Below are 19,810 nucleotides of genomic sequence, written 5' to 3' on the forward strand. Positions count from 1 at the left end.
ACATTAAGGTCCTGGAGTGGCCTAGCCAGTCTCCAGACATTAATCCCATAGAAAATCTGTGGAGGGAGCTGAAGGTTCGAGTTGCCAAACGTCAGGCTCGAAACCTTAATGACTTGGAGAAGATCTGCAAAGAGGAGTGGGACAAAATCCCTCCCGAGATGTGTGCAAACCTGGTGGCCAACTACAAGAAACGTCTGACCTCTGTGATTGCCAACAAGGGTTTTGCCACCAAGTACTAAGTCATGTTTTGCAGAGGGGTCAAATACTTATTTCCCTCATTAAAATGCAAATCAATTTATAACATTTTTGACATGCATTTTTCTGGATTTTTTTGTTGTTATTCTGTCTCTCACTGTTCAAATAAACCTACCATTAAAATTATAGACTGATCATGTCTTTGTCAGTGGGCAAACGTACAAAATCAGCAGGGGATCAAATACTTTTTTTCCCTCACTGTATATAGGACAGACACTTCAGAACAAACTTCCTTTAGATTTTTTACAGGGCTTGGACTGTAATGGGTTTTTAAGGCTGTGCAACAAATTCCTCTTGAAACTGCCTCATTGTCCCTTCAGTCTGGTTGTACGTTGCTGTGTTCGTTGGATCTCCCATCAGTGCATGGCGTTGGGGCCCGGGGGTGGGGAGTGCTGGCTTGGGAGATGGGTAGGTGGAGGGTGGCTAGTACTGCCACTGGGACACACTGGGACTGGGTGAGACACAGGGAGATGAGAGACACACTTGTTCTGGGTGCACAGCACCAAGACTGTGGCCTCTCTCTCTGACACTGGCTCCCTCCAGCCCTACTGTATGTACAGAACAGCCTGGCCTCTACAGTGGTCAAAGGCTCTGGGTCTTCTCAGGGTCCAGCCCTGACAGACACACCCAGGGGCCGCAGGGGAAACTGGGGCACAGAGTAGAAGAGAGGGAGGGTGACGAACAGGAATCAGGTCGTAGTAGCATAGCGTAGATTCACCACAGAGGCTTCTTATGCACACCATTTCCCTGAGAAAGACAAGGCAGAAGAATTAGATTTGAAATCCTCCACCTTCCACTTATATACTTTTCACACTGTCGTGCCAACCCAAACTGTCCTGTGCAGGCTCGGATATGTTCTTTTCACGTTGACTTTTCCAGCAACTATGGTGGATGCATAACCAGGCCAGCATAGTACAGCCCAGCTCGGCTCAGTAGTTTAAAAATGGAAAGAAGAGAGCAAAAACACCATGGATGCACAGTATCCTGTTGTGTATGATGGCAGGTAGGTCTGCTCTGTACTTACACTGACTGCTGGGGACAATCCTGTGGTGGGTAGAGGCGCTAGCGAGTGAGGCAGGGAGCTGCTGCTCTGGTTTAGAGGGGAGGCCGTGGCCCTGGGGAGGCCTGTCTCATGGGACTGGTCCCTCTGTAGAGAGGACACGCACACACAGAGAATGAAAAACGGTTGGTTTCAGTACGTATTTCTTGGAGAATAACAGTAGTGTGATAATGATATGAGGGTTTAAGTCTGTGTATTGTGTATCGTGTAAAACCCACTCACATTTGCCAGGCTCTTGGTGATTAGAGCTAGTTCTGTGGGCTGGTACACACAGCTGCGGAGCTGACCGCTATAACCACCGTATGGAGATACAGGCTTGTTGGCTGCTAGACAGAAGAGGAGTGAGGAGAGAGGAATGGAAGAAAGAAATACAAATTAATTAACAACTTCAAAACTCTGAGCTTCAATTGCTTTCGATGGCTGAGGCCTGAATGATCAAATACACACTGTGATTTACAATAATGGGATTTAAACATTTTTAACCAGTTCCCTTACAAAGTTACAAACTACCAGTTCCTTACAAATAATTATAGTTTCAACTTTATTACCTGCAGTAAGTACATGTCACAGACACAGATAATATAATGATCCATTTGGATATGTCACATACAGCACTATCGGACACATATTTGAAGAGAATGCATGAGCCACCGTCTCTATGGCAACAGCAACCTATTTGTTTAAAATGCAGTGGTAATTTTTTTTTACAATGGTAAATATTCAAATAAAAGCTTCCAATGAAACAAACACCCCCACCTCTCTGTCATGGTTTGAACCATTTATTTCTATGCTGTCCACTCAGTAGTGCTACATTTCGGCCTCAGCTGAGCTCCTTTACACATAGATTTTTCCTTTGTACTTCCTCATTTTCGCCATTTGTTTGCCATGAGTCCTTGATAAAAATAGCACATGCCTTTATTCAAATGCATTCAATTTATCCGTTGATTTATCGTTTGCTTTTGTCAGTCAGCTGTTTAGAGCACTCATTGCGTTGTTTTTCAGGTGCGCGCGGGTACTGGTGTTCTCCGTGCCATCTGTGGCCAGAAGTAGTAGACCATTTATTTAGCTTAATTATTTTCTATCAATATTTGTTTTCTTTGCTGGATCAGCTGATGATGGTCAACAATATTACTAGACAACTAGCCAACAGCTAGACACCAATGCGCATCCATCCAACAAGTATACATTAATGACAGTAGGCCTATAGTTGACTCTTTCAGTTAGAAGCATTCTAATGGCATAGGCCTGGTAGAGCACGGCGCTTGTAACGCCAAGGTAGTGGGTTCGATCCCCGGGACCACCCATACACAAAAAATGTATGCACACATGACTGTAAGTCGCTTTGGATAAAAGCGTCTGCTAAATGGCATATTATTTATTATTTACATTATTTGGGATTTGTGTGCCCATGAGAACTGTTTTCACTGCGAAGCATAATGAAATGTTACATAGACATAGTTACACTTACTGTGCATTTTTCGAGATCTCCAAGATCCATTATTCATACAGGGTTTAAGTTCAATGTTCTAATTAAATTGTTAAATGCTTAATAATTACAAATAACACTGGCATAAATGTCATTAATATAAGGAGAGAAAGGAAGTGTTTTATGTCACACGATCTGTGAAGACTCCAAGCATTAACTAATGACTTATGGACAACTCATGAACTAGGGTGTAAATCATGTTTTGATTCAACTCAACACACTGGTTTACCGGTAGGCCTATTTGAAGTTCATGGTAATACACATTGTAGCCTAATCTACATTTACATTTACATTTACGTCATTTAGCAGACGCTCTTATCCAGAGTGACTTACAAATTGGTGCATTCACCTTATGATAGCCAGTGGGACAACTAGTTTACAATGTTTGTTTTCTATTTATATATATTTTTTATAGTCTTTTATTTTTTAGTTTCTTTGAAATAAAAAAAATAAAAAAATAATTTAGAGTATGTTTTTATTTTTCATTTATTTTATATATATATTGTTGTTGTTTTTTTTCTAGTAAGTTGATTGCGTGTGTTAGGGTGACCATCCCGTTTTTCCCGGGACAGTTTCAGCCTAATTTCACGACTTTTCAGACTACAAAAAAGGTACATTTGTCAGCAAGACGCATCAATTAAGGTAGTCATTAGGCACACTTTTTGGTGTTTTGTAACAGATGTCTATTTCCATTCATCAAATGGCGCGAGTAGGCTATACATGCAGTTTGAATGCTGGAATTATTTTGGAGTGCACAGGTTACCTACTTTTTGAAGAGATTTGTTTGACAATCAGATGAAAATATCATGACTGGTTGTGTTCATGCCACATTAAAAGGTATTACATTTTTACCATTTAAATGACATCTTTATTATTAGGCCCATTAAAAAAATTGCAAGCGCATGCACTCAATATAGAGACCACCCTGAATGTCATGGTGTAATTCGCACTCTGGGCAACAGCAACATAAAAGTGTGAGTTTAATCACAGCCGAACAGGACAGTCGATCGAATTTCAAGAGTATAATTGATACTGTACAGCTCAGATCACAAAAGGACTCCCTCCCTCTCTAGCCCAGGTTGGCAAATGTACAGTATTAGATCACTCAGTATGAGATCACCCAGGCCAGGTGTGTAGAGGGGAAAGGTCAAAGGTGATCAAATGTTATTAAAAGCTTTCATGTCGACATACAGTAGTAAACAAAGCCAATTAGGCTGTTCTGTATTCATGCAGTTATAGATATTCCCTCCTACCGGCCAGAGAGACACATGTATGTAGTAGGTAGACATGTACAAAACAGGATCCAACCAGTAGACAATTTGGAGATTTCTAGTCCCTACACACTGTTACTTAGAATTCTAGAGCAAATACGTTGAAATACAACCAACACTAGCCCCATATTCCCAGCAAAGACCAAAATAAATAATGGGAAGAGAAAATGACCAATCACATCAAATGTTTTTTCATCAGTTGATCTGATTGGTCAAAAGACCAATTAGTGAAAAAAATATCAGAATTGGGCTGCCTGTGTAAACGCAGCCATAGTGTACTTCTTTTGACCAGGGCCCAGTTCAAAAGTAGTGCACTATGTATGGAATAGGGTGCAATTTGGGACACAGGCCTATGTTGTCAGACGACTGAGATCAGTGGAAAGGGACATGCTCTCCCGTGTGTTTTAGTGGGCAAGTGAACAGGAAAGAGAACAGAGTGTTACATCAGAAGCCTTTTCACAGGCGGTTTAACGTGTCAGTCAGGAGATGGCATCCTCAAACAGGTTAAGCTGGCGTGGGACGACTGAGGGTCACACTTTTCCTACTCCATGTCTATTACTGATATACACTGAGTATACCAAACATTAGGAACACCTTCCTAATATTGAGTTGAAAGCATTCCACAGGGATGCTGGCTCATGTTGACTCCAATGCTTCCCACAGTTGTGTCAAGTTAGCTGGATGTCCTTTGGGTGGTGGACCATTCTTGATACACACAGGAAACTGTTGAGCATGAAAAACACAATAGCACTGCAGTTCTTGTCACAAACCGGTGCACCTGGCACCTACTGCCATACCCCGTTCAAAGGCACTTAAATATTTTGTCTTGCCCATTCACCCTCTGAATGGCACACAGCTTCTATCTCAAGGCCATCAGACTGTTAAATAGCCATCAATAGCCAGCCTCCACCCAGTACCCTGCCCTGAACTTAGTCACTGTCACTAGCCGGCTACCACCCGGTTCCTCAACCCGGCTCCTTAGAGGCTGCTGCCCTATGTACAGAGCATTCGGAAAGTATTCAGACCCCTTGGCTTTCTCAACATTTTGTTACGTTACAGCCTTATTCTAAAATTGATTACATCGTTTTTTTCCATCATCAATACCCCATAATGACAAAGCAAAAACTGGTTTGTATAATTTTTTGCAAATGTATTATAAAAAATCAGAAATATCACATTTACTTAAGTATTCAGACCCTTTACTCAGTACTTTGTTGAAGCACCTTTGGCAGCGATTACAGCCTCGAGTCTTCTTGGGTATGACGCTACAAGCTTGGCACACCTGTATATTGGGAGTTTCTCCCATTCTTCTCTGCAGATCCTCTCAAGGTCTGTCAGGTTGGATGGGGAGCGTCGCTGCAAAGCTATTTTCAGGTCTCTCCAGAGATGTTCGATTGGGTTAAAGTCCGGGCTCTGGCTGGGCCACTCAAGGTCATTCAGAGACTTGCCCCGAAGCCACTCCTGTGTTGTCTTGGCTGTGTGCTTCGGGTCACTGTCCTGTTGGATGGTGAACCTTCGCCCCAGTCTGAGGTCCTGAGCACTCTGGAGCAGGTTTTCATCAAGGATCTCTCTGTACGTTGCTCCGTTCATCTTTCCCTCGATCCTGACTAGTCTCCCAGTCCCTGCCGCTGAAAAACATCCCCACAGCATGATGATGCCACCACCATGCTTCACCGTAGGGATGGTGCCAGGTTTCCTCCAGACATGATGCGTTGCATTCAGGCCAAAGTGTTAAATCTTGGTTTCATCAGACCAGAGAATCTTGTTTCTCATGGTCTGACAGTCCTTTAGGTGCCTTTTGGCAAACTCCAAGCGGGCTGTCGTACCTTTTACTGAAGAGTGGCTTCCGTATGGCCACTCTACCATAAAGGCCTGATTGGTGGAGTGCTGGAAGGTTCTCCCATCTCCACAGAGAGACTCTGGAGCTCTGTCAGAGTGACCATCGGGTTCTTAGTCACCTCCCTGACCAAGGCCCTTCTCCCCCGATTGCTCAGTTTGGCCGGGCGGCCAGCTCTAGGAAGAGTCTTGGTGGTTTCAAACTTCTTCCATTTAAGAATGATGGAGGCCACTGTGTTCTTGGGGACCTTCAATGCTGCAGAAATGTTTTGGTACCCTTCCCCAGATCTGTGCTTCGACACAATCCTGATCAATGGAAACAGGATGCACCTGAGCTCAATTTCGAGTTTCATAGCAAAGGGTCTGAATACTTATGTAAATAAGGTATTTCTGTTTTTTAATTTTTAATACATTTGCAAACATTTCTAAAAACCTCTTTTCACTTTGTCATTATGGGGTATTGTGGGTAGATTGATGAGAAGAAAACAATTATTTAATACATATTAGAATAAGGATGTAACGTAACAAAATGTGGAAAAAGGGAAGGGGTCTGAATACTTTCCGATTGCACTGTACATGGACATGGAATCACTGATCACTTTAATAATGGAACACTGGTCACTTTAATAATGTTTACATACTGTTAACATACACACTGACATTGCTCGTCCTAATATTTATATATTTCTTAATTCCATTATTTTACTTATTTTACTTTTACTGTTGCAGCTAGGAACACAAGCATTTCGCTACACCCGCAATAACATCTGCTAAATATGTGTATGTGACCAATAACATGTGATTTGATTTGATTTGACATACATCTACACTGATTAAAAAGCTTTCACATGGATTCACCTGGTCAGTCTATGTCATGGAAAGAGCAGGTGTTCTTAATGTTTTACATACACGCAGTGTCCAGTCTATTAGGTACACCACCCGATTCACGAAAAAGGTTCACTCCTATAGTCATGTTGCCGTGGCTTGGTATATAAAGCAGGCAGACATGCATCGAGGCATTCAGTTACTGTTCAATTGAACGTTAGAATGGGTAAAAATAGTGACCTAAGCAACTTTGAGCGTAGTATGATTGTCGGTGTCAGGCGCTCCGGTTCCAGTATTTCAGAAACGGGCGGCCTCCTGGGCTTTTCACGCCTGACCCGGTACTAGATGGGTGTACCTAATAAACTAGCCACTGAGTGTATATTTAAGTGATAATGCCAGAGAAGCTGGTGTTTGGAGGATATATTGGCACAGCAAACCTTCCACAAGATATAGTCCCGACACAAATCTAGGGTTGCTAGAGACGCGACCCAGTCGTTCAGTCTTTTTGTTCTGTATCTATGGACGCGACCCAGTCGTTTGTTCTAAATGTTCCATTGCCATACTGGCTGGCAACGTTATTTTCCCTTGCTTGCTAGCTAGCCAACTACGGCTTATTTACAGTCGCGTCAAAAAGAACTCCATTTTGGTCTCATCTGACCACAACACTTTCACCCAGTTCTCCTCTGAATCATTCAGATGTTCATTGGCAAACTTCAGACGGGCCTGTATATGTGCTTTCTTGAGCAGGGGGACCTTGCGGGCGCTGCAGGATTTCAGTCCTTCACGGCGTAGTGTGTTACCAATTGTTTTCTTGGTGACTATGGTCCCAGCTGCCTTGAGATCATTGACAATATCCTCCCGTGTAGTTCTGGGCTGATTCCTCACCGTTCTCATGATCATTGCAACTCCACGAGGTGAGATCTTGCATGGAGCCCCAGGCCGAGGGAGATTGACAGGTCTTTTGTGTTTCTTCCATTTGCGAATAATCGCACCAACTGTTGTCACCTTCTCACCAAGCTGCTTGGCGATGGTCTTGTAGCCCATTCCAGCCTTGTGTAGGTCTACAATCTTGTCCCTGACATCCTTGGAGAGCTCTTTGGTCTTGGCCATGGTGGAGAGTTTGGAATCTGATTGATTGATTGCTTCTGTGGACAGGTGTCTTTTATACAGGTAACAAGTTGAGATTAGGAGCACTCCCTTTAAGAGTGTGCTCCTAATCTCAGCTCATTACCTGTACAAAAGACACCTGGGAGCCAGAAATCTTTTTGATTGAGAGGGGGTCAAATACTTATTTCCCTCATTAAAATGCAAATCAATTTATAACATTTTTTACATGTGTTTTTCTGGATTTTTTTGTTGTTATTATGTCTCTCACTGTTCAAATAAACCTACCATTAAAATTATAGACTGATCATTTCTTTGTCAGTGGGCAAACGTACAAAATCAGCAGGGGATCAAATACTTTTTTCCTTCACTGTACATTACCGTGGGGTGAGAACGGGCAAATAATTGCTAGGACCAGAACATATTAAATTTAGAAGAGCGCAAAACTATTTAGCCAAGATTCATATTTGTTCGTCCTCTTTGAGTTGATCTGTGTCCAATCTATACCTAATAACACTGTCTTACTGCGTAGACCCCTGTTATGTAACTTGTCTCTCTATAAGAATGTTAAAATACGGGAAAATTAATCAGATAAGAGCGTGAGAGACAGAGACTATTAGATAGTATTATTAGGTAATGATTACGCCCTTGGGTAAATAAACATGGATACCGATGCAACAGAAAATATTCCAGGAAATCAGATGGAACAGATTCATATTATTAAACCCTACATGAAATACATTTCTAGTGGATGGAAAAAAATAATTAAGGATGCTATGAGGGCACTGGCGTTTCTCTCTTTTTTTAAAACATTTGTACATGTTGTTGTTTTTACCCTGACTTCACTACAAATTTCCCAAATGGGACAACAAAGACATTGATTGATTGATGAATTGATTGGTTGGTTGATTGGGCGTTCCTACTGTACCTGTGTTGGGTTCGTCCATGGAGAAGGCCCTATTCTCCATGTATACGTTCTGATGGGCTGCTGCTGCTGCAGTGTTCTGCTCCTTCAGATTGTTATCATAGACCAAGCTCCTGATCGGGTAGATAATGTGTTCCCCGTCGCTGGGCTGCTCCTCCCCGTCCTCCTGCTTGGTGAGGGAGCAGATCTCTGGGATGGTGTAGAGGACCAGGAACACCCAGGCATTGCTGACCAGGGCGATGGCCAGGGTGGGGTCGTCCCAGCTGGGGTCCCCGGCCACCTGGTTCCCATGGATGTACATGACGATCCAGGCCACCCACACGGCCATGGAGCAGACCCCGGTGGCCAGGATGAAGGCACCGTCCCGCCGCCAGGCCTTGTGTTTGTGTGTGAGCGAGGGCACGGCCATCAGCACCACAGCCAGCAGCAGGGCCATGACATAGATCAGAGCCATCACAAAGTCCTGGTTGGTGATGCTGCAGGAGATGTCAGGGCTGCCGCTGGCCGTCATTGGCCTCCTCTCCACCGTGATGATCAGCCACTCTGTATTGATGATAATCTCGACCAGCCAGAAGGCCAGGGCCCCCAGACACAGCATCCAGCCCTGCGGGCCTCGGCCCCGCCGGTCCAGCAGCACCAGCCACAGCCCGTGCATCAGGAGGCAGGCCAGACCACCAGCAAACAGCACACCAAACAGGAAGCGGCGCGCGGCGCAGCTGGTGAAGTCCCGGCCCACGATAAAGGCAAAAGTGAGGCCAAAGAGGCCCAGGGTGAAGACCAGAAAGCTGGCCTGCAGGGCCACCATACCTTTCCTCTTCCTGTCTGTCACAAAGGGAAGGCTGGCTATGAGGATGATGATGAGGATGAAGGCCGTCACCACGCCTGCAGCCGCCAGTGACTCCACCACGATGCCCCACACTGCAGTCAGATCACACAGGTTGAAGTACAGGGAGCCCACAGAGGGGTCACAGCCTTTAGGAACGCTGGTGGTGGGGGCCACCATGGCACTTCTGGGGGGGACACACACATCAGAAACACACATTCAGTACCGCTAAAGCCTGAGCCCCCCTTTATCCCTTATTATGATTGATTGAATCAGTCAAGTACTGGGGATGGCAGGTAGTCAACGTGATACTTAACCATCGCATGGTAACCACTTAGCTACATGCAGTAACCTGGTCACTGCATCCTATAGGTTATACTGAATATTCTCAGTGATTCCAACAGGTTATATTGAATCCTAGTGCTACCTATTCAACATTACACAAAGCACTGTGTGTCTTACATAAGCCGGTACATGACAGAGTGGGTGAAGCAGGATCCAAATGGCTTCAGACCTTACAGTTATTACATCTACCGCATGGCGCCAGCCAGGTAATGGAAGGTGCCACCCACACACCTGTTTACTGGATAATTATACCACTGATTAGAGTTACCCCTGACCAAGAAATCCCACACAACTGAAAGTGATCACTGCTCAGCTTATCAAGGACTGTGTGTCTACAGGTCTAATCTTTGTGAGAAGAGACCCTTAAACAGAAAGCAACCCACTTGGCACACACTGGTTGAATGAATCAATGTTGTTTCCATGTCATTTCAATGAAATTACATTGAACCAATGTGAAATAGAGGTTGAATTGATGTCTGTGCCCAGTGGGAAGAGTGTACTGTACATCCAAGATGTAATATCTGGCCAAGCAGGGGGCTAGCGAGCCTATATTTAAAAAGAACCAATGCATTGCTGTAGTAACTATGTAACTGTGTAAAGGATGGGTGACTGACAGCCAGACCAAAGCATCTGCTACAGACATTTGTCCTGTTGAACTGCCTCCATTTGAGGCAGTTCAACTACAGAAAAATGATAAACAACCTATTTGAATGGTATTGATTAATCAACAATGAGCCATTTGATCAACTGAATACTAGTAATACCAAACTTCCATAGAACACTAGTATTCCATTTAAATAATATGATTATCTTATCAAGTATTTAATTGTGTTCCTAATTCTAATGAGGAGTAGCCTAGTTATTACTTTAGGGCCTACTAATTAATGATTAATACGGTCAGGAATGATAGATAACCTTTACAACTCAGTTTCCAGTCATTTATTATTCTACTACTCCCGTTTATTACCTGCTGACAGGGATGATGGAGATGTGAATACGCGCTGCTCCTCTTTCTCGTCAAAAGCAGACAGAAGAATCCAGGTAATTTAGGCTACAAACCTGTAATGATATTTACTCCAGAAAAATCGAATTCCTTTTCGTGTTTATTTTCTATTGATTTCAATATGTTTTGACTTCAAATCGTTTATTAAATCTACAAAGAACTATCCGTAAAGACATACTGCCAGTTCCTCTCAATTTGACAGATTTCGCTCTTCTACGTGTCCAAGTGTCTTCCTTTGATGGTTCAGTGTGCGTCTCCAATAATTCGCACAGACTTTGACGGTGTGACTTCTTGATAACACAGCCAGTATTTTTTCTGCCCACTCCCACTCTGCACTCTGCTATAATCACCCGCCTACTAGGGCCGGATTACCAAACGGGTGTAACAGGGTTGAAATAGGCATCCTTAGTTGTATGAGTTTTGTCATAATTAAGCAGCCAGGTTATGTATATGTATAGTTGTGGAGCCACCTGCTGTATTATTTGAGTAACTGCATCCCAGTGTATATAATGTACGTGCACATGATCACGCAGCATCCAGTCAAAGAGTTGTTCAACTTGGATGGAGGTGTGTAGGGTGATCCATGCTGCACCAGGTGTTTTCACTTTGAAAATGATATCTAATGTATGTTAGGCTGAGAACCATATTGTTTTATAATCACTATTGATGTTGACATGTTATGTGATAGTGTTACAAAGTTGTGTCATGTATTTACAATTTTATGGACATTTACTAAATGCACGTTGCGTTATGCTAAAGGTGGCTAACGTTCGCCTTCTAGTCACCTCGTGAAGTGTACATTTATTTTATGTTATTTCATTGCACTCAGATTGCTTGGTGGGTTGCAGTTGTTCTGAAGTTTACACAGTGATGTGTATGTATTTGCAGAATAAACAGTGAAAGAGAACAGCACCATGTCCTTCGTTGATGAGCCAAATGAGAGCCATTACAGGGGCACGCAGGTCACGTGCCCGGACTACCGCATTTGTCTTAATTAAATTAAGAAACATGATTTTAGCCCTCTTTTTGTCATGATGTCATGATATGGTATATAATACTAGGCTAATCCATAGATTTGCAAGGTGGGAACAAACAAAATTAGTCTCGGTCTTGCAGGATTAACTGAGATTTGTCAATATGCCAGACATTTGATCATAACCACCTGTATTGCGCTGTCTTTAGCCCTGTTCGTACCTGGGGCTATGTGTCCTTTGTCCCGATCTCATATACAGTCAGAATGCAACTGCGTGTGATAACTTTATTACATTTTACATGAAAACCTGAACATTTCGGGAAGGTTTGCAACCCTATTCCTTTGGCGTCATTCTGCCAAAGAGTAGGAAACTAATCTAACCATCATCATTTATCAATTCAGAAGTAAAATTGTCACTCAATTGAATCATACAAATCATAATATAAGAAAATATAAAGAATACATTTATTTGAAAATGTGACTGTTATGAGCAACGCAAATGCAAATATTTGAGCCTCTTTCACATTTTTTAAGGCAGGATATGTATATTCGTACAAAAAGGATATACACATACAGCTAAAGTCGGAAGTTTACATACACTTAGGTTGGAGTCATTAAAAGTCGTTTATCAACCACTCCACACATTTCTTGTTAACAAACTATACTTTTGGCAAGTCGGTTAGGACATCTACTTTGTGCATGACACAAGTACTTTTTCCAACAATTGTTTACAGACAGATTATTTATCTTATAATTCACTGTATCACAATTCCAGTGGGTCAGAAGTTTACATACACTAAGTTGACTGTGCCTTTAAACAGCTTGGAAAATTCCAGAAAATGTCATGGCTTTAGAAGCTTCTGATCATTTGAGTCAATTGGAGGTGTACCTGTGGATGTATTTCAAGGCCTACCTTCAAACTCAGTGCCCTCTTTGCTTGACATCATGGAAAAATCAAAAGAAATCAGCCTTGACCTCAGAAAAGAAATTGTAGACCTCCACAAGTCTGGTTCATCCTTGGGAGCAATTTCCAAACGCCTGAAGGTTCCACGTTCATCTGTACAAACAATAGTACACAAGTATAAACACCATGGGACCACGCAGCCGTCATACCACACAGGAAGGTGACACGTTCTGTCTCCTAGAGATGAACCTACTTTGGTGCGAAAAGTACAAATCAATCCCAGAACAACAGCAAAGGACCTTGTGAAGATGCTGGAGGAAACAGGTACAAAAGTATCTATATCCACAGTAAAACGAGACATAACCTGAAAGGCTGCTCAGCAAGGAAGAAGCCACTGCTCCAAAACCGCCATAAAAAAGCCAGACTATGGTTTGCAACTACACATGGGGACAAAGATCGTACTTTTTGGAGAAATGTCCTCTGGTCTGATGAAACAAAAATAGAACTGTTTGGCCATAATGACCATCGTTATGTTTGGAGGAAAAAGGGGAAGGCTTGCAAGCCAAAGAAGACCATCCCAACCGTGAAGCACAGGTTGGCAGCATCATGCTGTGGGGGTGCTTTGCTGCAGGAGGGACTGGTGCACTTCACAAATTAGATGGCATCATGAGGAAGGAAAATTATGTGGATATATTGAAGCAACATCTCAAGACATCAGTCAGGAAGTTAAAGCTTGGTCGCAAATGGGTCTTCCAAATGGACAATGACCACAAGCATACTTCCAAAGTTGTGGCAAAATGGCTTAAGGACAACAAAGTCAAGGTATTGGAGTGGCCTGACCTCAATCCTATAGAACATTTGTGGGCAGAACTGAAAAAGCGTGTGTGAGCAAGGAGGCCGACAAACCTGACTCAGTTACATCTGCTCTGTCAGGAGGAATGGGCCAGAATTCACCCAACTTATTGTGGGAAGCTTGTGGAAGGCTACCCGAAACGTTTGACCCAAGTTAAACAATTTAAAGGCAATGCTACCAAATACTAATTGAGTGTATGTAAACTTCTGACCCACTGGGAAAGTGATGAAAGAAATAAAAGCTGAAATAAATCATTCTCTCTAGTATTATTCTGACATTTCACATTCTTAAAATAAAGTGGTGATCCTAACTGACCTAAGACAGGGAATTTTTACTAGGATTAAATGTCAGGAATTGTGAAAAACTGAGTTTAAATGTATTTGGCTAAGGTGTATGTAAACTTCCGACTTCAACTGTATACTGTCTAAGATCCCTGTTGTATCGAACCTGAACCTTCAACACCCTCCTGTGGATAGAAGATTTTTAACCACTGTGATGTTTTTATGCTTAGCACTCCTGTAATGCCATACTTGATTTTTCCCTAACCAACATTGTGTTTGTCTCTTGGAATCACCATGATCACAGATTGTTATAATGATGATGACGTGAAGACACTGTCGATTTCCCTTTGATTTGGGGTGTGGTCCTATATTAGAATCAGCATTGGTGAATCTGATTGGTTTATGGTGTTCATTGTAAATTAGAGGGTTGGTAAACTGTTAATTTAGGACTGCTCTCTTGAGTTGACACCATAGATGCTGTACTGAATTAGAGTTGACGGGACAAGGTCAGAATGGTTTCTTCCCAATATAAACCGGCATTGCTTTGAGTAGGACTGTTACTCTATAATAAAGTTTATTATCTTATCAATGAGGAGAAGAACAGACACATACTCTGAATAAATAAAAATGTGTCATTTGGTCCTAAGGAACCTTGATTTATAAAACTACAATAACAAAACAAAAACACACATGGTGGTTTCAATATCTTAAAAGTGCAAAGACTGGAGGTGTTTTGAGAACAAGGCTTTTTGTATTCATATAAGGTTAAAAAGAGTGTGCCTCCCAAATCACACCCTATTCCATATATAGTGCACTACTTTTGGTCAACAGTAGTGCACTACATAGGGAATAGGGTGCCATTTGGGACACAGGGAATAGGGTGCCATTTGGGACACATTCAAAGCCTGAGGAATCCAGCACAGACTCACTTTTAAAAAAACGTCATTATTTCAGCATGTACTTAAATGTACAGCATACATTACAAAAACATTAGAAATAGTAATAGTTCTGCACTAATACAGTAATAATACTGTAGCCTAGTAATACTAGCCTGGTCCCAGATCTGTTTGGGCTATCATTCCAACTCCTTGTCATGCCAAACATTTAGCATGACAAGGAGTGGCATGTTAGCACAAACAGAATAGTACCCAGGCTGTAGTAATACTGTTCGGATACAGATATCCCTGTTAACGCAAAAACAGTCCGAGTGGGGGTGAGGTCCAAGAGCACATCTGAGAAAACGACTGCTGTAGTATAGCTATGTTTGCAAAGCGATATGCCACTCCAAACATCCTACCTCAGATAGGGGACGAAGATAAGTAGCTTCAACCACATCAATAGCATACCTTGCTAGTGACAGTAGCTACTGGAGGAAGCTTGTGGTCGACTGCCCTGGTGTGTAGTGGGTAGCAGACCTGCGTTCAAATTCTATTTTAAATTTTCAAATACTTTGAGTATTTGCTCTAGTCTGACTGGAGTGCCAGATGGGCAGAGTTTGCAGTTTTGGGACTATTCTATTGATCCATATTGGCCTCCCCGCAAGAAAGCCAATTGGGAAAGACCCACCCATTCACGACTTCAACACAAATCTCACCTGGAGTCACTGGACCTGGCAAATAAGTACTTCATGAACACTGCCACACAACAGCCCCCTGGTTTCAACCACCCCAGGAATGAGTGGTCCAGCCTCAACAGGTCCAGGACCTGTCACGGCCCATGCCTTTCCAGCCTCCACCAATGGGGCATAAGAGCAAGCACCCTATGTGCCTATGGGGAGGAGCACAGCATGCCACAATCCACAAACTCAGGGGAGGCCTACTCATCCTCAACACAGCTTGACCGGAATCAACTACTTGGGATAGGGACTTAGCTTACGCTAAATAAATAATTGGTCCATAAAGCCAGAGAAGCTCAATCAAGCAGAGATCAAGTCTTTGAAATGGTTTCAAATAGTATTTGAACCCAGGTCTGGGGGGGTAGACACCCTGGTCATAGCGGGCGAGGCCGGTGGAAACCTGCCGTGTGGTGGATGAGCCGGGGCCTGTGCTGGCCTTGGTGGGGGTCCTCACATACATACAAGGCCTGATAAGGGACAAAGAAAAGTGGCATCAACCACATCAAATAGCATACCTTGCTAGTGACTATAGCAACTGGAGGAATCTCGTGGTGGACTGCTCTGCAGTCGAACTGTGATGATGGTGTATGGCACCTCTTTGACCAAGGACTCTACCTCCTACACCAGGGCTTTCCAATTATTTTCCTGGAGGACCGAAACACTTTAAAAGGAAAGGAAGAACACCAGAAGTGTTTCGGACCTCCAGGAAAATAATTGGAAAGCCCTGGTGTAGGAGGTAGAGTCCTTGGTCAAAGTGGGCCGATGGAGGCCTGCTGTGTGGTGGGTGAGCGGGGGGCCTGTGAGTGGCCTTGGTAGGGGTCCAGTCACCCAGCAAGGCGTGGACTGCCTTCCTGTAGGCCAATCTGTGTGTGATGGAGAAACCAGAGTTGCCATCCAACGGAGACAGAACCACCAACACCTGTCTGAGATAGAGAGAAAGAGAGATGGATATAATAATACGAATTAATTTTCTTTATAAAGCGCGTTTATCGCACTTAAGGCACTAGATAGGTCAAAGATGTCTGCTAGGTCCGCTCAAACAAAATTATTCAATATCTGTCACGATCGTCATACATAGAGGAGGACCAAGGCGCAGCGTGTTGAGCGAACATACTTTAATTAGTTAAAGTGCACACACGATACAAAACGACTCGTAACGTCCTAGGTAACAATGACCAACTGGAACAAAAACCCACAAACATCAAGGGAAAACAGACAGTTTAAATATGGCTCCCAATCAGAGACAACCAGCCACAGCTGACACTCGTTGCCTCTGATTGGGAGTCACTCAGGCCAACAAAGAAACAGAAGAACTAGAACCCCCAACATAGAAATATAACACATAGAATGAACACACCCTGGCTCAACATATAGAGTCCCAGAGCCAGGGTGTGTTTATTCTATGTGTTATATGTCTATGTTGGGGGTTCTAGTTTGTTTTATTCTATGTTTGCCTGAGTGACTCCCAATCAGAGGCAACGAGTGTCAGCTGTTGGCTGGTTGTCTCTGATTGGGAGCCATATTTAAACTGTCTGTTTTCCCTTTGTGTTTGTGGGTTCTTGTTCCGTGTTCGGTCATTGTTACCTTGGACTTCACGAGTCGTTTCTTGTTTTGTATCGTGTTTACACTTTAACTAATTAAAGTATGTTCGTTCATCACGCTGCGCCTTGGTCTGTTCAATACGACGATCGTGACAGAAGAACCCACCATGCAACGACCAAGCAGCGTGTCCAGGGGCAGCTCTTGGGCTGGACATGGGAGGAAGCGCCGGGAGAAGAGACGGTGGAGGCGCCAAACGGGTCAACGTCGGACAGGCGAGAGGCAACCCCAGAAAATTTTTAGGGGGGGGCACACGGCATGGACGACGGGGCCGACGGAGGCAGAAAAGGGGCGGATTCAGACGGCCACCAGGTTACGGATACACCGCCCTGTACGTCCTGTGCGGATGCCTCACACAGAGTGTGTGAGGGTAGGCATTCAGCCAGGACGGGTTGTGGCCGCTCTTCACTCCAGGTCTCCTATCCGTCTCCACAGCCCGGTTCGGCCTGTCCCTGCTCCATGCACCAAGCCTACGGTGTGCGTCGACAGCCCAGCCCGGCCTGTCCCTGCTCCACGCACCAAGCCTACGGTGTGCGTCGACAGCCCAGCCCGGCCTGTCCCTGCTCCACGCACCAAGCCTACGGTGTGCGTCGCCAGCCCGGTCCGGCCTGTCCCTGCTCCACGCACCAAGCCTACGGTGTGCGTCGCCAGCCCGGCCCGGCCTGTTCCTGCCACTCGCACCAAGTCTACGGTGCGCGTCGCCAGCCCGGCCCGGCCTGTTCCTGCCACTCGCACCAAGCCAGGGGTGCGAGTCGTCAGCCTGGTCCGGCCCGTTCCTACTCCACGCACCAAGCCAGGGGTGCGCATCGTCAGCCCGGCCCGGCCTGTTCCTGCCACTCGCACCAAATCTACGGTGCGCGTCGCCAGCCCGGCCCGGCCTGTTCCTGCCACTCGCACCAAGCCAGGGGTGCGAGTCGTCAGCCTGGTCCGGCCCGTTCCTCCTCCACGCACCAAGCCAGGGGTGCGCGTCTTCAGCCTGTTAAGGCCCGTTCCCCCTCCACGCACCAAGCCAGGGGTGCGCGTCGTCAGTCCAGCACAACCCGTGCCTGGGTCACCGGTGCCTGGTAAGGTACCGGCCAACTACTCCACTACGGAGCTGAAGCTAACCGCTCCTGCTACGTCCAGTTCAGCTCCAGCCAGCGGGGCCAGACTGGACCAGGGGCGCTATGGGGGGTTTATTGGAGGGTGGTGGGCAAGGCCGGAGCCAGAACCGCCGCCGAGGAGGTATGCCCGCCCAGCCCTCCCCTGTTTTGCTTTAGTTGAGGCGCGGTCGCAGTCCGCGCCTTTAGGGGGGGGGTACTGTCACACCCTGGCTCTGGGACTCTATTTGTTGAGCCAGGGTGTGTTTATTCTATGTGTTATATGTCTATGTTGGGGGTTCTAGTTTGTTTTATTCTATGTTTGCCTGAGTGACTCCCAATCAGAGGCAACGAGTGTCAGCTGTTGGCTGGTTGTCTCTGATTGGGAGCCATATTTAAACTGTCTGTTTTCCCTTTGTGTTTGTGGGTTCTTGTTCCGTGTTCGGTCATTGTTACCGTGGACTTCACGAGTCGTTTCTTGTTTTGTATCGTGTTTACACTTTAACTAATTAAAGAATGTTCGTTCATCACGCTGCGCCTTGGTCTGTTCAATACGACGATCGTGACAATATCGAATATCCGCTCCCGTTTGCACATGTCCGCACGGACTACGAAAACTGAGGTGGGGGCTGAATCCTGTGCAGACGGGAGCAGACGTTCGATTGAAACGGAAGGTAAAAATGAGGCTTTAGTGTTAGAGGTTGTTGATGTGTACTGTACCTATAAAGGGGAGGGATGCTGTCGATAGTCATGAGACGTGGAGGTGGTACCTGGGGTGGCGGTTCTCTCCCACCATGATCCCCGCCGACCCATGGGTGAGGTAGTAAAATGTCATGCCTTCCCGGCCCTGCAGGGAGCAACAGTGGGACATCAATAATGAGACAGGTGCTCTTCTTCTCTTTCAGGGTTCCTGTTTCTATATTAATTTTTTTTGGTTTGTTTGATTTTTATAAAGTATATTGTATGACATGATCACATTTTATGTGTGTTTTTGCACATGTACAATGACTGTAAACATGAATGTTAAAATGTGTGTGCATCTGAGTGGCACCAACATCCAAAGATGCCCAGGTGTAACCTGGACTGAAATAAATCCTGATTTCTGCTGCAGGTAAGGTCTCACCTCGTGTCTCTCCGCCTGGGTCTCGGTCAGTAGAATAATGGCGTCTAATATGGTCTTGGCTGAACCCGCTCCACCATCACCTGTCTGGAGCTGTGGACAGCCAGGGTATAACCAGGGAGCTCCTGACTAGGGCTGGACTCTACAGGGACACAAAGTGGTTATAACGCCTTTCATAATGCTTTTTTATGTGTGTTTCTTGTGTGTGTGGGCATGCACGCGTATATACACTCACCGGACAGTTCATTGGGTACACCCATGGTGATTGCGTGCCCACTGGAGCCTCTTCTTCTTGTTTTTATCTGAAAGGAGTGGTCGTCTGTTGCAATAGCCCATCCGTGATGTTTTTAGTTTTTTCTCGGTTAACACTAGACACTGTCGTGTGTGAAAAGCCCAGGAGGGCGGCTGTTTCTGAGATAATGGATTCGGCGCGCCTGTCACCGATGATCATAC

General features: G+C 44.7%; 1 protein-coding gene across 1 annotated transcript; it reads right to left on the reverse strand.

Annotated features, from left to right (window-relative positions):
• Window positions 1–450: 450 nt before the first annotated feature.
• Window positions 451–11,262, reverse strand: LOC121550266 (G-protein coupled receptor family C group 5 member C-like). The gene is made up of 5 exons (XM_041862453.1): window positions 10,898–11,262; window positions 8,766–9,772; window positions 1,538–1,638; window positions 1,280–1,402; window positions 451–1,002 (listed from the first exon to the last, which is right to left on the reverse strand). Exons 2-5 carry the CDS (start codon window positions 9,763–9,765, stop codon window positions 970–972), a joined length of 1,257 nt encoding a protein of 418 aa, XP_041718387.1. The 5' UTR covers window positions 9,766–9,772; window positions 10,898–11,262; the 3' UTR covers window positions 451–969.
• Between the last annotated feature and the right edge of the window lie 8,548 nt (window positions 11,263–19,810).

Source organism: Coregonus clupeaformis, chromosome 35, assembly GCF_020615455.1.
Source record: "Coregonus clupeaformis isolate EN_2021a chromosome 35, ASM2061545v1, whole genome shotgun sequence".
NCBI lineage: Eukaryota > Metazoa > Chordata > Actinopteri > Salmoniformes > Salmonidae > Coregonus > Coregonus clupeaformis.